Source organism: Rhodnius prolixus, unplaced genomic scaffold, assembly GCF_049639745.1.
Source record: "Rhodnius prolixus isolate KJV_2025 unplaced genomic scaffold, Rpr scaffold_2, whole genome shotgun sequence".
NCBI lineage: Eukaryota > Metazoa > Arthropoda > Insecta > Hemiptera > Reduviidae > Rhodnius > Rhodnius prolixus.
In genome coordinates this window covers 29,731,309-29,749,667 of record NW_027411592.1, presented here as the reverse complement: position 1 = coordinate 29,749,667, position 18,359 = coordinate 29,731,309, and the positions used below count along the sequence as shown (strand labels likewise).

At 33.9% G+C, this 18,359-nt stretch overlaps 1 protein-coding gene across 1 annotated transcript; it reads right to left on the bottom strand.

Moving 5' to 3' along the window:
* Positions 1 to 1,611: 1,611 nt before the first annotated feature.
* On the bottom strand, positions 1,612 to 4,532 carry LOC141449452 (uncharacterized). Its single transcript, XM_074118922.1, has one exon. It carries the CDS (start codon positions 4,331 to 4,333, stop codon positions 2,699 to 2,701), a length of 1,635 nt encoding a protein of 544 aa, XP_073975023.1. The 5' UTR covers positions 4,334 to 4,532; the 3' UTR covers positions 1,612 to 2,698.
* Between the last annotated feature and the right edge of the window lie 13,827 nt (positions 4,533 to 18,359).

Here is an 18,359-nt window from a genome sequence, read left to right as displayed (position 1 = left end):
TGGATGCGCACCTCGGGGTCCAATACCCGTCTTAGACTGGCTGTATAGATATTAAAGAGGAGAGGGCTGAGCACCGCCCCCTGAGGTAACCCAGTACCCGAGAGGCGCGGTCCCAGTCGCTTTCCATTCACCTCCACCATCATTGCTCTTTCGTAAAGGGAGTTCACTATATTTAACAGCAATCTTCGTGGGGTTCCAATCTCTTGCATTTTATTTGTTAGAATGTTGATATTCACATTATTGTAGGCATTAGACAGATCAACGCTTATTGCAAGAAGATAGTTGTTGTTAGAGTTGCTAGTGAGTACATCATTGTAGAATGATGTAATTGCGTCTAAGGTGTTGTGGCCTCTTCTGAATCCACTCTGACAATTTGGGAGAAGTCCCTCCGATTCAATCCACCATTCCAGTCTTGCTTTAAGGAGACGTTCGAATGTCTTCCCAAGAGTAGATGTCAGTGCTATAGGGCGGTAAGATAGCGCGTCATTTGGGTCTTTTCCTGGTTTTAGGATAGGTACAATGAGATGAGCGTTCCAGTCCTTGATATTAATGCTATTGGTCCAAATTTTGTTATATATGTCTAATAACATTGCTTTACTGTTATCTGTCAGTTTATTTATCATGGGGTAGTGAATGCCATCCACTCCTGGGGATGTGTTTTTATTGGTTTTGAGGGCGTGGTTAAATTCTATAATGTCAAAAGGTTCCTCTAGTCTGTGTACTGTAGTCGCAAGTGGTTGTACTCTAAGGTTTTGTGGAGCGTAATCCGGAGTCAGTGCGTGCAGAAGGTCGTTCGCCCAGTCCAGCTTAGCTGAAACAGCTCTTTTCTTATACCCAGATTTCAGAATTTTTATTCTTTCCCAAATTGTTTTAAGAGGGGTGCTAGAGTTAAATTCGCCACAAAATTGCCTCCACTTTTCTCTCTTTTTGTTTTTGTACATCCACCGACACTTGGCGGTAGCCTGTCTACTGCGGATAAAAGCGGTCAGAGAAGATTGATTTTTGTATTTGTTAAAGGCCTCAATATTATCTAATCGAGCTTTAGTACAGTCGTCATCCCACCAAGGTCGAGGAACCGTCTTCTTGTTCCCTGCATACAATGTATATTTCGGGATTGACTTGGCTGCAGCATAGTTCATTGCATTCACGAATTTGCTATACTCCTCCGTGGGGTCTTGACCTGTATCTACCCCTCCCAGCTGCTGGTCAACTAAATTACTGTACTTGTCCCAGTCCGCTTTATGTAATTTCCATTTTGAGCGTCTGATAACCCCAGGCTGAGTGTATGAGTTATACGCACCGATCTTGATCGATAAACCTAAATGGTCCGATCCCAATGGTTCGCTGACAACACTCCATAAGCATTCCGCTGCCAGAGCTGCGGAACATATGGACAGATCTACCGCCGAAATTGAAGAAGAGGAAGGTTTAGGTATAATGGTAGGGGTACCGTCATTTAAAATACACATATTATACTCCTGCACAAGTTCAATTATATTTTTACCTTCATTGTCTTCGAATGAACAGCCATAGCTCCGGTGATGCGCATTAAAATCGCCACACAGAAGCAATGGCGAGGAATCAAAGGCATCCAGAAAGGAGGACCAAAAATTTAGGGTTAAAGAGTGGTTTGGACGGCAATATAACGAAACTATATTTATTCTCCTATTCCTGATTACAGTAGTAATTGCGCAGATTTGACTGATGTCATTGTTGAATTGAGGACTAACAGGTATTTCTTCATATATGAGTGAGTTATTAACTAGGATGGCCGTGCCTCCATACCCATCTGACCTATCAGATCTAACACAGCTATAGCCCGTTATGTTCAACTTACGCGAGGGATTTAGCCATGTTTCAGATAACAGAGCTACATCTATTTTGTTAATTTTTATGTATGTTTCTAGAGCATCTCTATTAGCGTAAACCGATCTTACGTTGATTTGAAATATATTCATATTATTTACGGTTTGCTAATTAGGTTAACTATAATATTCCGAGAAGTTCGCATACATACATACACACATTCATAAATATACATCCATCCACACACCCATACATACTTACACACCCACATACATATAGTTACATATATATATCCCCCATGTATGTACTCAGCACCGGATATGCACTTTTGAATGCTAATAACTATAAAGATGTCGTCCCCGTTTTGGCTTCTTAATAAATTTCTTTTGACTCTACAATTTATATAATTGGTGAACACGGAGTATTGAATGAGGATGCTCTTATTATTAGAGTTTGGACTAGAGAGCAAACATTGTCGTCCAACTTCTACATTCGACGGAACTCTAATACTGTCTAGTGATTGTTGTGTTTTTAGTGTTAGTTGTATTGGTTGAATTTTATGAAATTTATGCTTTGATTTCTCGTTGAGATTCAATTTAGCGTTTAGATATTCCTCCAGGTTGGGAATATTATGTAAAGCTTCCGCTACATTGTAAGATCCTTGACCTGACGTAATTTTGTATTTCCGCTGGTTTTTATGATGTCTTGTAATAATTTTACTGCATTTTCTTTCCATAGTTTACTTCTTTTTATTTATTTAATTTATTCACTTATTCAGTTTATTTATTTATTCGTCTAATCTATTTATTTACTTATTTATTTTGAGAGGGAGAGTGAGAAATGAAATTGAATTTTTTTTTTTTTTTTTTTTTTTGAGAGAGAGAGAGAATTCTTAGAATGTACTGGACTCAGATGAGCGATCATCTAAATCCATTGTCTCTTTTACTTTATCTTTGTAATGGTGTGTTTCTGATCGTGTATCTTGGGTTGTTACAGATTGGCTATATTCTTTAAGTATGTTTTCTAAAGTACTGCCTATTTCCTGAAACATCGAATTTGAATTTAAAAAGGTTTCATTTTGTATTCTGTAAATTAGTTGCCGCAGGTGTTCTATGTATTCTTTATTTCTAGGTTTATTTTGTATTCTGTTTATTTGTCCGGGCTTATTGTTTTCATTTTGTTTAATAATGTGATCTGTTGACCGGTCCGTCTCTTTGTTACGGCCTTCTAATATTTTTTGTTCAATTTGTTCTTTACTTTCGTTACTTTTACTTTTCTCTTTCACTAGCAAATTTATTTTATTCTTATGCGACGTATTTTTCAGTGTTTTTGGTCTTCTATATGTAGACATGGTCGCGTTGCTCGTTTCTATTTCCGGAAATTGATCTATTTCTCTGAGAAGTTCGAATCTATTTGCTGTAACTACCTCAGAATATTTCCTTCCCTTTACCTTCTCTTTATCAGAGTTATTTTGCATAACTCTGACTGGGCAGTCTCTGCTAGTGGCTTTGTGATTGCCGTTGCAGTGTACACACACCAGGGAATCTAATTTGTCTACCTGACATTCCCCCGAGCGGTGATCTCCCGCACAGTTTTCACACCTAGCTCGACTACGACACTGATCTTCAGAATGCCGGAATCTCAGACAATTTCTACACTGTCTTAGAGGGGGCACATAGGGTTCCACCGCACATCTAGCTCCGTAAATCGCTACATGGGTCGGTAGTATCTGGGAATCGAATGTTACCACACATGTCGCTAGTTTTTCTACAATTTGCCTATTATTTACTATTGCCTTTTTAGTTATTCTTCTAACCGCTATAGGTTTTATGGGCGATTGCATGCACTCTAAAATTTCCAGCTCTTCCAAATCTCGATCCACTCCCCTTATCACGCCATTTACCGTAATAAGGTAGTTAGGTATGTACGCAATTACATTTTTTTCTTTAAATACCTCTAGAGTTATAATATTATTTGCCGCCCGGGCACTTTTCATTTCTATTCTGAGTCTATTTTTCCCCGTCACAGTGATATTCAGAATTTCGTCTTTGTACTTGAATGTGGACTGATAAACCCACTTTCCAAACGACATTCTGTGTAATTTACCTATATCACCTGTTGTACCTTCAATATTCACATAATACGGCCCCTCGTCTGTTGTTTTATATCTGTTATTTACCGTATTCGTAAAGTATCTTTGACTATTATCTGTATTACGAGTAGCAGGTGCAGCTCGAGTAATTATCACCTTTTTACTAATGACCTCCTCCACCTCAGCACTTCGTTTGTTACTATCTCTGTTATTAGTTTTTGAGATTTGGTTCCCTTGTGGACTGGAACCTTCCATCTCCATACTGTTAGTTGCATTATTATCCATGCACCCAGAGTTATTAGTACTGGGGTTAGTATTCTGGTTAGAGTTGTTTAAGTAAAACGAATTATTGTACTTATCCGTGTCTAAATTTTCTTTGGAAGCTTCCGGCTTGAGGGGGTCAGACCCTCCTCCTCCTCCTCCTTCCTGGTCCATTCGGACCTCTTTAGTTAAACTTAAACTCTATTCACTTTTTCAAGAAAATTTAAAAAGGAAAAAAGAGAAAAAACGAAACAAAAAAATTAATAATAAAAAGGAAAATTACCAACACTGTAAATACTAAGAATATATTAATAAAAGAAAACTATAATTGAAATATAATATGATGTTAAAGTAGAGCGATCTAAAACTCGTAGATGTTGACAGTACGAAGTTTAGTACACTACTCATACTACAATGTTAGAATCCTTATAAACAAAGTATCAAAAAAAGTTGCCAAAGTTAAAAATGGTGGAGTAAAAAAAAAAAAAAAAAGATGCTGGTTAAGAAGATCAAATTGGGTGATCGTATAATTATACCAATCGATTGTCAGTCTGTCTGACCCGAAGGAGAGCCGTCAGGTGTATAGTGAGTTACCATAGCGACACAGCCCTAAACAATGATGGCGACATGTCATTACCCCTGTGCGACCCTTCAATTAATTAACTGCAGACACGGACACTTGGTGCGCCGTTGGTTGTTGAAGAGCGAAGGGATGGGTGCAAGAAAGGAAAAGGGTTTAAGCGTTATGTCCTGCCATTCAGTGCCTTCCAGTAACATCCTGTAGCTTATCTCTACTTTCGACATTTTAGGATGATCTCTTACAAAATATGTACATCACAAAATTCTGTCCAAAATAAACGAATCCCTTAATAAAAATATATTAAAAATAAAAAAATATTTCTTTATAAACAATAATTTACAATATGTTTGGAATTAAATCAGTTAACATACGAGTAAAATAATTAGTACAATTCGTGGTAACAACCATTTAGGTATGTAAAAAACCAAAATACTAAAAATATTAACTGAAGAAATCAAAATAAAATAATATTAAAGACAAAATATTATAATTGTGCGTACAATATGTGTACTAGATATTTTAAAAATAAATGTGTGTAAATACTTTCAATATTAGACAAATAAAGAAGAAGAATGGAAGGAGGTCAGCGCTGAAGGACGATAGCGGATGTTCCAGGAGTTTCTGAGTGTTATAAGACGGAGTGGCGGTGGTAGTGGTGCCTCTGAGACCGTCCTCTATTTGTCAAAAGCTTATCTGGAGTGGACCAACTGGACTGTGAAATATCACATTTCACAGTGAGTTACACACACCTACCTGGTACATCTGTAGTCCAAACCTTCACAACCTTGTACCTTATATGTTTCCAACCTACAACTTATACACATTTATCTGATGTTCTACTAAGTTTTATAAGTCTTTAGGTTTTGCTATATACAAGTCCGCATACTGTAGAATATTCTTTACAAGTGATATGTTATTGCCTAGAAGAAATTGACTTAACTTCTATCGTTATCGTTGATAACAACGATTTTATCGTTATATGATTAGGAAGTAGCAAGGAATACGAAAACTATTCTCTATTGGATCCACATTTGGCTGGTCATAGTGTAGGTCTACAAGCCTGGCTTATCTCTAATTGAGACAGGTGCAGCTAATCTTAGAGAGAAACGTTCTGTGAGCAAAGGAGTGACCAGGAGAAGTTGGACTAACAAACTACTGAATTTACACCAGTGGGCAGGCTAACTGGATGTAATCATGCTTGCTAAGCTTTGCTGGGTGGCTAGCCATATGGCTAAAATGTCAAGTGACGAAATGCACAGTGGAAAAGAAATTTGTATCTTGCGAGAAGAATTGGCCATCCTGAACTAAGGTGGAAGATGTAGTCATTGAAGATGCTTGGTACATAAAACTGGAAAGTGTACCTTAACGGAGGCATTAAACATAGTTGTTTTGTCTGAGATTCATAGTTATAGAGTAATATCAATTCGCTAGGCAGAGAGATACCTGGTTATAGTTACCTGGACTCTGATTAAAGAGATAACCCTTCTTGGAGAATTTGAATTCTAACAAAATCCTCACAATTCGTCTGACGAGATTTTCTGAAACGTTACAGTCGATATGCCCAAAATGGGTTGCCTTAGCCTTGTAGCCTTGGCTTCTGAATTTCGCTGGCCACTTAGAAATACCAGGAGATCTCGGAACTTCTCTTAACGGATCTAGTTTCGAAAGTCTGTGCTTGAATGTATTTCTCTCTTCCCTTAAGTAAAATATTACGATCCTATCAAAGTTTCAAAATCGCGGCTGGTTTCTAGAAGATGCTCTCTCACAGTTCTTTAAATGTGACCAAACTCGAAGTCACTCTAGGTTACTCCCAATGAAATCTAAACACGATCAAAACGTCTATTTAAACAATTTATAATAAAAATAAGTGGGATAAAAAGTAACAAATATTCGCTAACTTACATTTTTATCAAATAATTTTTGAAGGTAAACTATTCCAAACCCTTACTGGTCGCGCGTAGTGTCTTCTAGAAAGATCTCTCAAGATAGGTGACACGACATTTTTACAAGTACTTTAATTTATGTATCATAAAAAGAAAGCAACATAAATGTTGCCACATAATTATGCGCATATTTTAACTATTCTAAACAATAAAAATAAAGTCATACTTATAATTTATACTCTTAAGAATTCCTTACAGGAATCTAAAGTTGTAACTTGGTTTTAAAGGTTGTCATATTTGTACTTGTTTGTAAAACTTTTTTACATTTATTATTTGTGTGATTTTTTTCTTCATACAAGATCTTGGTGATCTTACTAGTCGATTTAAACAAATCCAAGAGTTGATAGAAGGATCCATGCAGTCGATTTTCCGGGATTATCCAGTAAAATGTGCACCCACTAAGCATTAATCCTTATAAGTACTCAAAGATATAGCAGATTCCAGTGTTTCATGATCTCCCATAAAAATGGCGCCCGATGGAGAGAATGCATACATATAAGATACAAAATGCAAAATAAATTAAACACAATGCACGAGATTTGTTAATTACTAAATGGAATAAGGATGGTTACACTAACGATTTGTTTTAATCATCGCTTCCTAGTTTTTTGACGCTCACGGCAAAAATCATAGATAAATGTATGATCAAGGGGAGTTCTAAGATTTTATTTTGGAATTCATCATTTTTGTATCCCTTGAAGGCATACTCCGATTTCAGCTGGCCTTGTCAATACTTTAAAAAGGTGGGATGAACAAATATGTAGATATTAATTTAAATTTAGTTGATAAATGTAATTAATAATTAGTAATTAGTTTCAATACAAATTTCTCTTTTAACATTAGTCTATCACTTGCTTTAACGAACGAGATGGATCTCATAAGCATCAATGCTATTTTTAGTGGTTAAGTTATTGTGAATTGAAATATAAAGCTAATGAAAGTAATAGAACATTTCATGTCTGCCCATAGTGAAAATGCAGCTAAAGTTTTAGATTTGTTTGCCCGAAAAAGTTCACTTTGATAAGGTAGATAATCATAATTTTAGATTATGGTTCTGTGTTTAAGAGAAATTGTTAATATTTTTTTGAGAAGGAGATCAACAGGTGACCCTTTAGACCTTAATATCAAAGGAGCCAGTGGCCCTTAACCTCACAGTTAAAGGGGTCAAAAAAAGGTAAAAATCCTTTTCCATTGGTTGGTTGGTAGAATCCAGTAAGTTAAGCAAAGAACAAACACAGGGACTGGTTTTCTTATTGAAAGAAGATTGAATATATCTTGGCATGCAACTGGATAATACCTAATTTACAGTGCAATAATTGACGAAATATGTGAGAAATAGACTAGAATGTGAAATGTGATGAGAAGACGGATTATCTACAGGGCTGGAGTAGGCCTAATCGCCTGCTATGAACTGGTCCAGTTATGTTTGACACTGTGCGAAAGCGCATCACCAGCGGACTTCGAGTACAAAAAAGGGAATCCCCCTTTTTTTGCCGCCATCTTTCCGCAATTAGGCTAATTCACGCAACCTTGCTATTACTATATCTAAAAATGCACTGTATTTGTTTCAGAAAACCTCTTACGTTTAGACGCAGAAAAAAGGTTCATAACTAAATGGCATGCCAAAGGATTTTTGTAAACAACGAGGCATGTGCACGTTGTACACCAAATTTGAAAGAAGCCCCACTACATACCGCCAAAAAAAAAAATCTAGATCTATTATTCCTGATCTTTGTTTCATTTAGACCTCTCTAAAATGATGTTTTAAGTTGAACTGTGTTGTATTGTAAGTACTTAGGGTAATTGACCTTGCCAATTTAGTTTTTCTCCATCCTAAGAGAAGTGACAGGAATGCAAAAGCAAAATAGCGTAGCGAAGAGTCAAAAAGTTGAAAGTAGGTGATCAGGGAGTTGACTGTCATTGTTCGAAGAGCAATACGATTTTTAGCTTCTCGTAAATTGTAAATTTCATTAAAAATAATATTTTTTGTTTTAAAATTTCGTTTAAACAAATTTGAAAACTTCTATTATTGTTTCCGTTAAAAAAAAAGAGGTACACAATTTAGCACATTCGCATATTCTTTTTAGTAGAGCAAAGCTTGCCCTAATTGTGACATGTAGAAGTTTGTAGCAGAGTGACTCTGCTTTGTTTTTCCGGAGTTTCGTTAGCGCCTACATTTTTTAGCGGCTTTAATAAAATTAATTTTTAAATCATTTTTTTTGTTATGTTTTTTGTTTTACCCTTCACAAAATGGAGTCTCAGTTTAGTTCTAAATAGATTAAATATTAATCTAAATGTTAACGAGAATTCGGAAAATGTAGTCTGGCATAATGTTCCTTTGCAGCAATTATTGTGGACAAATTTTCTTAATATTTCAGGTACCCATTTTGAATTATAATTTATATATGAAAAAAACGTAAATAATATTTTCAAAAAATATGTTGACGCCAGTGAAAGATTACATAATTAATTATTTCATGAATAATGAAGTTTGCGTAATTTTTTCATCTTTTGAAGCAAATAATCTAAGATAGATTTTATTTTGACTGTTGAGGTCTGTGGAAAATACCATTTATGCCGTCAGGACTAAAATGTTTCTATGTTTTTGTTGACGCACTTCTCTAAAGGCTAATCTGAACAATTCCCTACTTATCCTGATAATTTTGTCGGTATGGTGGGAAGTTGCCGGCGACGCCTTGTAATTGTACGAAAGAACGGAAGCCAGAAATCTCGAGCGTTGTTCTTTCTCATATTTCTCTTACTTTTCAAATTTAGAACAGTTTCCTTACTTTACAAAATTGATTCCAGAAAAAATAAATGATAATGAAATGTATATTCGTGCTAAAATAGTACTAAATTTCTTCTAGAGCTAAATATTAAAAAAGTAAACTTTTTAGAAGAAATTAAATATATTAAAAACAAAATAAAAGCAGTCTCCATAAATACCCAGCTAATTTTTTTTTTTAATTTCAGCTTTGTGTTGCTTGCCAGTGCTTAACAATGTTCGATTGTGATTATTTAAAGCTTAAATTTTCAAAATTTGGTTATAAGCTGAGGCTTATCCTTCTAAAAGAAAGTAAGAAAGAAGGCCAAGAATTTCATTTGATTTGTTCATTTTCAAAATTTCTTACTCCACGATGTATCAATTGATTAATTAAAGTTAACTGTTTTGAGAAAAGTTGAGTATATGATTTTAATAAAAGCATTTAATCATTTTATGAAATGAAAGTTTCTGACATTTCGTTGCTGTTGGCTTTCATGATTTCTTCTCCACTATAATAAATGCCCTTCAATGAAGACCATTCAAAGTAAATTTTTGTACAATAGTCAACTTTTCAGTTCCGTCAGCATTAAAGTGAAAATAGTCACTAAGGTATATTGTGACACGCCTACTTCGGCCCTAACCGGATTATCTTACGGTTTAGATAATAAACGAGACCCTTCTAAGAGGCTGCACTTTTGTAGACCCAACAAATACTTTTTGAAATGCATTATCGCTAAGCTTAGTGACTGGTAAGCAGAAAATATTTCATTCTGAGTCTGAGTAGTTTGGAATGGAATGATTCTACATCCATCTGTACAACTGCTGGTTTGGCAGAAACTTCCAAACTTTAAATTACTCGGAGTAGTCTCTTACTGAGTAATAAACGCAAAAATTCTTCCACAAGCTATTAAGTTATTTGAATAACTCAGGATAATTTGGCTCTTGGGATTACATTATTATTTTTGAGGGGGTGTCTTAAGGTTTAGGACCTAGGTTCCAGATAGTCCCTAAATTACCGAAAGAAAACAAATGTTTTACCTGGTAGCCTTTAAAGGATAGTGTTGTAAAAGTGCCTAAAAGGGCATGCAGCATGACATCAATCAAGTTATTGTCTTGAAAATATTTCATTCGTCACTAGTAGAAGTGAAGAACACTCATCTAACCAGAGGTCCAAATAGAGTACTTAATGGTAGAAAATTCGTACGAGACACTCTATGACTCTTTTGATAGACACCAGAACGAATAGACAATTTTACGTAACAATCAACAAATCATCCGCCTCCCAAATTGTGGAGAAGAACTATGAGCAACTTCTCTTGAGGTAACGGGGTAGATCTTAAAAGCTACCTCAGCGTGCTTTAATCGTTGACAAATTCTTGATCAATCATGAAGCTAGAATGATGATTACAGACTTTATGGCAAAAAAGTTGTTGACTCTACCAATAAAATTCGTAAAAATTTAAGATGTTTATCAAAATACAATTTGACCATATGATGGGATGCAGATTATTCTAAAATTCACAATAAGAAAGGAAGTGTGAAGGCAGGTTAAATACTGTGCCCACTTGAGCGAAAATAGGTTATAAATGACGAAGGGTTTCGTTGCATTTCATTTTCTGGCATGTGGGTTTGCAGTCACAAAGATTCGTCACTTGCAGAAGAAATATATTTTTTTCTTTCCTTTTCTGTGCCGACTTTTTGGTTGAAATGTTCCTTTTATACAATAAAACTCTTATCAAACAATAACAATCCCACAACAAAAATAATATAAATTATAAAAAAAAAAATTTAATTACCCCAACTTAGTAGTGATAAAGCGGCTCACACGTGTAAACATACACATCCCAAAATGTATGACTCATGCAAAAAAAAAACAAACAAAAAATGCTAATAATACATACATTTACATAATTTTATATAATTATCTCATACATTGAGTTTGTTACGCACGAGATTTAACAGAATGTTGTTCATAACTTCTTCTTAATTATTTAATTTTAAAGTTGCAATTTTATTTTAGTATAATATTATAACAGATATTTCACTTTTTATTTTCAGTTTTACCGAAATATCTATTTCAAGGAATATATAATTTAATATAGCAGAGATAATTAAACAGTTTTATTTTTAAAAAAATCTTTATTGAGATTTTTACAACTGCCCAGAAATAAACGCAACAAGTAAAACAGATAGTCCACAAATAAGTTTGCTGATAGGCTAAAGGCCAGCGAGCACACACTGATATGTCAGACGTGAACGTCAGCCATCCAGCGATAGCAGTCGTAATGAGCCATTATAGCAGGAGGTTCACGAGTGTCACTCTAAACAGTTGACGCTACATTCACAGTTGATTACGAGGCCACCGACGCTTCAATCGTCGTGCGTGGAGATAGGGAGTAAAGCGTTCCTGTAAGAAGATCGTTGGGAATGGAAATTTAGGTAACGAGATTTGGCTATGACTGAGACGAAGGGAATTTTAAAGGGCATTGTGGATAGTGTGGTTAGAGACGTAGAAAGAAATATAGGTTACTTAGGATTTTGAATTGAAGGGAAAGCGAGAAAGGTTCGAGCGTTTGGCTGTCCTGTGTAGTTCTATTCCTTGTATCCAAGCAGTGCCTCGTAAATCCTTTCTTTTGTGAAACTATATCAATTCCGAACATTTATCTAGTAGTTTTTTTTAAGTTTATCACTTCATTTTAGTCTAGTGTGAGGATTCCAGGTTAGTCTACTTCTTTTAAAAAATCGATTGTTTAGAAAAGTGCAATTAGTTCAGAACATAAAATAATTTCGAACATCATTGGGACGTTTACTTTTAATACAATTTAATTTTTGTAGTAAGAACTAATAATAATTACAAAATAGAAAATAAATAGAACAAGAGAAGCTTGATACGAAACACTCACTTGACGGCCATTAATCGCAATTTATGAAATAATAGTTTTAATGAAACTATTTGGCTCGAAAAAAATTTAATAAAATATGGCAAAACTTATTCATTAAAAATATAGCACTTCCGCAACGGCCATTTTGTCTCAAGATTGGAATTTTACTCACAAATTTAATTTTTTTTAATCTCACAGTTGTTATGAGACTGTACAATGTACACAAATGATTCTTTAGATAGAGCTAACTCCACTAACCACCTCTCCCCTTAAGAAGAACTGCCTTAAGGAGCGATTTTGTGGGAAAAAGTTTAAAATAAAAGATACAGATCAACATGTGTGCAAGATAAAAGAAAATTGTTAAAGGCTATTTCAAGTGCATTTTTGACCTAAGTCTATTTCACATTCGTTTTGCCCTAATGAAAGGTTAAACTATAGCTATAAGTAATAGTTCTTCCTCTCCCCTTGTCCCACGGTATAAGAGGAAATTTGCGATCGCGCAGGCTTCGAATTTGAGTTTTCTGCGAATAAACACGCTTTCAGTTCCTCTGATACCCAAAAAAGAAGAAAGTGTTCATTCACAACTTGACAGGAATATGGGTGGACAATATTATGACCCTGAAACTTTTATTTAGAACATTTTTTGTTGCTAGAACACTTCATGGATAAACAAGGAACCCACATACTAGACTCAAACGGAAAGAACTGAACAGACGATTCAAACTTCTCTCTAGATTTCTCGTCAAACGATCTAGACTCTCACTAAAGAATAAACGACTTATCTACACTATGATAATGAAACCTGCCTGGACTCACGGAATGGAACTTTGGGGCTCAGCCAAAGCTTCCAATATCTATAGAATCCAATCCTACCAGTCAAAAACACTCCGTAGAATCGCAAATGCTCCTTACTATGTCTCTAACTCTACCTTGCACCGAGATTTCCTTGTTCCCTATGTTTCCTGAAGCTACAAGATCCCGTTATATTAAATTCCACACATCAATCGCCCTCACATCCTAATCCACTAGTGTCCCAACTTACTACTCTACCAGGAAATCCTCCCAGGCGGTTGAAGCGCAAGTGGCCACGCGATCTTCTAGATGAAGTAAAAGCCAGTGTACAGTAGTGAACTATACCACATTGAAAGTTTCACCAAGGGCGAATTCTCCCCTCATGTATCTATTCTGTTATCATATTGTATCAGCTTCACTTGTTGCAGAATTATACTGCAGTTGTGAAAATAAATGAAGTAAAAAAAAAATTCAAGTAAAACTCGATTAAGGGCACCTCTCAGGGAGGAGAGGCTTTCCTTTGAAGTACCATTTCAGTACAATGTACGGTGCTACGTCTTTTATCTAATGAACGAAAATCTGAAGCTAAAATTTTGAGTTGGAAGGAAGCACTACACCCGAAAAAAATCACATTAATGACAGGATTTTTCAGTTTACTGTTATTTTTTATTTCAAAAATACCTCCAACGATTTAAATATCGTTTATAAACTTACATATACAACAGGGTCCTCTCGGTGTAACCTGCATTGACAATCCAGATAAATTCACTCAAAAATTCCATCACCAATCAATTAGCACCATTTCAATGGTTTCAACCAATCAGGTGTGTATTACAGAGATTATACATCACCATGCTGCAATATCACAGTAATACAAAGCCTGTGTTTCTACCAATCAGCTGATAGTAAGGTTAGATTATTTCTACCATATCAATTGTAATTTGTAAAATAATTCTCTGAGCATTTATTTGTAAATATTTTACTCACTAAAAAAAAAAAATTAATTAAAAAGCATAAAATTAATATGAACTTTCTATCTTGACAGGTATCAATTTGTTAAACATTATTATCAATATGTAATACTAAAAGTGCTGTTAATTTTTCTGGTAGTTTTGAGTAGATTAAATGGCCCCTTGTTTCCATTGATAATTACATGAGCGCGCTAAGTGCTCCAGTCTGATTGTCTAATGGAAACAAGGCAGAATTAATAATCTGTTCCAAATTATCGAATTAAAGTTGTTGCCAGGATAATTTTTAATTGGATAATATAACGAACACTCAATTAATTTAAATAAGTAAATTACATAATAATTTGATTAAGTTAAACAAATCAATTCTTTTCGAGATAGAAAAGTATTTTTATTAAGCATTTTAATTAATTAAAATATTTACATTTTAATTTTCAGTTAATAGCTTTACTATATGAATAACCTTACACTATCATACGACATTAGAAATACTGGACGACTGTGCATTATTGTCGTAATTAGCATCTGATTGGTTGAAATCATTAAAATGGTTCAAATTGATTGGCTAATCAGTAGGGTGTTTCAAAAAATGTTGACTTTTAAATTTTAAAGAGCGCCGGGCGGAAAATCAAAGTCCATTTAAAGACAAAAAGTTTCTTCCGTATTAGAGCAAAATCGATTAATATTTAGAGGTCGCTAGCATTGATCAAAAAATTTGGGGTTTGCTTTTTTTTTTATAAACCTTATTAAATGTTTTGTATCTTTTCAAATTATTAGCAAAAAATGTAATTGTACAAAGTTTATTTACATATAATTTGCTATAAAGACAATGGCAGTTGGAATCATTTTGATGGCCTTTTTATTTTCAAAGTTATGAATAATTAAAGAAGCTTTAATTCACTATGAATCAATCAATTTCAAATTCTAACAATAAATGCAAAATATTCCCTAATTTAGACGTTTCAGTAACAAAAATTATTATTTTTTTAAATTCTATTCGAAACACATAAAAAATGAGGTGATTTTAACGTTAATTAATCGAAATTTTTCAAAAATGTATACTTTTCTTAATTTTTTTTTTTTTTAATACAGCTTCTTTAATTATTCATAACTTTGAAAGTAAAAAGGCCATCAAAATGATTCCAACTGCATAGTCTTTATAGCAAATTATATTTAAATAAACTTTGTTCAATTACCTACATGTTTTGCTAATAATTTGAAAAGATACAAAACATTTAATTAGGATTTTTATTAAAACAAAACTTTTTTGATCAATGCTAGCGACCTCTAAATATTAATCGATTTTGCTCTAATACGGAAAAAACTTTTTGTCTTTAAATGGACTTTGATTTTCCGCCCGGCGCTCTTTAAAATTTAAAAGTCATAATTTTTTGAAACACCCTACTGTTTAGTTTGTGAGCAAAATAATCAAATTAATAAGTTAATCGCTTACTTCAATAATTTAAAAACTCTTGAAATGAATTAAATTCAATTCGTGTAATTATCATGGGGACAAAACAGTTTTTAAAGTTACTCACTGTTATCAGTTTATATTACAGTTGATAATGTTCGTATTAGTTACGTATTTTTTAAAAACAGGTGTAAAAGTCCCATCCTCGGAAATTGCAGTAAAAATAATGTAAGGTGTTCCAATTGTGCGACTCCGTGCTAGCCTTACAATTTTCTCAGCGAAATTTTCCTCGTGCAAATTTTGTACATTAACGGTTTCCTTAAGATTTCTTTAAGATACAGAGTGTAGAAATTTGCATTCTCTAATTGCCGAGCCGATCGAGGATAGTGTTGCTGGAAATTGAATAACATTCAATATACGCTTACAATGTTGGACTTGCTGGTACAATTTGCACTCAATTAATAAAAATAGCCGGAGTGATGTAGAAGCCCGCAGGAATGTTTGACCATAACAACTTATTATGTGTATTTAGAATGTTACAAATATAGTTACATTTAATAACCCACATTTTCCAACAAGCTACTAATCAATAAAATAATATACTCTACATCACATCTGCAACCAAGGACAAAAAACTTTTTTCCCAGTGGGCCAGTTCCCTTGTATTAATTCCTCTTTTTTTTAAAAAAAAAAAAAAAAAGAAGAAAAAACTCACTAACCGTTCTTTATAATGTATTCACTTATAAGAGCGGAAGTAATTAATATCGGACATCTGCCCCATTAGAATAGGATGATCAGTTAACTGAACTACACCTTAGCCATGCAACCAAATCAGTTATTGGAATTATCACATTGTGCTAACTACGGCCGCAGTCTGCATGGTGGGGATGTTTAATCATCTGTTAATCGTTTTCTTTTCAAGTATTTTGAAGTGTGAAAATGAAAGCTTCACTTCTTATTTATTCATTCTATCTTAACAAATGAGTTACAATCAATCATCATTAAAAAAAATAAAATAAATGAAAATAATATTTACATTAAAAAGTGTACTTCGTTCACAATACTTGTTAAAGTCGCCTACATCGTAATTTTCGATCTTTCCTCTATCTTAAAATAAGAATGTGATGCATCAATTTCATCACTTTTGCAAGCTACTTGCAAAAAGGGAGATAAAGAATACTGCCATACAAAACAGAGAAACATCTAAAATCTGTTTTTTTAAAGTGGTTTTGCGGCTACTTTTTCAAGTTTAATCGAACAAAAACAGTTTCTTGGCTAAAATTGGCACCATTTTTGTAATCTATGCCTGAAAATGCAGAAAAACAAAAAGCAATATTTTTTAATTTCTAATACTTCAGGTAATATGTAAAAGAATTAGTGGGACGTGTCAAATGATCGCTATCGAGTTGAGATCCTTTGAGTCCTAAAAAGCTGATTGGTATGTTTTTGTGTAGGTAGACGAGCAAATGCGAGATAAATACTAATTTTAATTTCTATTAATACGCATTGTTCGTCGAGGGAGATCGCCATTGTACAGCGTAGTATCTTTTCGCTTATTCTTTATTCTAAATCATAATTCAGTGTTAAATTCCGTTTTTGATTATTAAAGTAAGGATTTGTAAATAAATTAAAGAAAAGCATAAACTTCTGCAGCTTTTAAAAGTGTTGTAATTGATTGAAAAAGGTTCACCGAAAGTGAAATATAGCAGCCTCTTTCGGTTTCAAATCCAACTACTTTCTACTTAGTTTAAGAAGTTTCATCTTGTTCGCTACAAGATCAAAGACAGAGATGAATGAAGAAATTAACTGTTTTTAGTATTGCTATTAATACGTTAACTTCATGTAATGAAGGACACCTAATTACAGACGAGCTGAATTTATTCAAGGAATAGATTTAGAAACTAAAGATTTAGGCAAGGTGGCAAAGTAAGTGCCTTGAATTCAGCCTCGTCTTTCTGTTGGCCAAGTCCTGGCATATTACACATCCTGCTTCGTTTCCTCTTCGAGTATTTTATCCCGAGGAAAAATTTCCTTAAGTTTGTTGCTTAAATCTCTTTTGAAATCTCAATTCTGCCAACCACATCGAAACTCCTGTCCTACTTGAGCTTTTATAATTATTAAATTCTTTCAATTTACGATATTTTTGAAATATTTTAAATTTTCAGATTTTTGCGGTCATTACATCCATAAGAACTTTATAAGTGAGATAATAGGCGCACTATTCGTCACCAAATTGTGATAGTGAAAATGATGTATCACTCTACTTCTCAGATCTAAAGCAGCGATAGAATATTAAATTATTAAGCGTCACACATCTCTGTTCGAAATTGTTTTTCTTTGAAATATTAAAGAATAATTCAAGTTATATTAAACAATACTAAGCAGGCCAGTGAGATTTATTGATGTAAAAGTGCATATAAATAATACTGACAAATAAAAACATTATGCTAACAAAGTCAATAAATATTAAACCTTCATATTGGATACCAAAAAAAAAAGTGGTATAAAAGCAGTATTCAAAAAATGAATTTATTAATATCCAAAAAGGTCCAGCAGCTGCAAAAACATTCTTCGTAATGACCCATTTATACGGGATGCTCTCGTTTTAATCCACAATATGGGAGCATGATCACATAAATAACATTTTCTGTGAGAGTCACGATACTTGGATTACTGGGAAAGTCTAAAGTTTTATCCAGCAATTTTCATTTCTTATTTAAAAAAAATACCTATTGCGTCATACTGGTACGGTAAATCAGGTATAAGGAACAGGGAGGACACGTTACTTTACTGAACACAAGAATTGAACCCAGAACCGCAATACTTATAAACATTGCGGTCTACTTCTCTCACTGTTCCA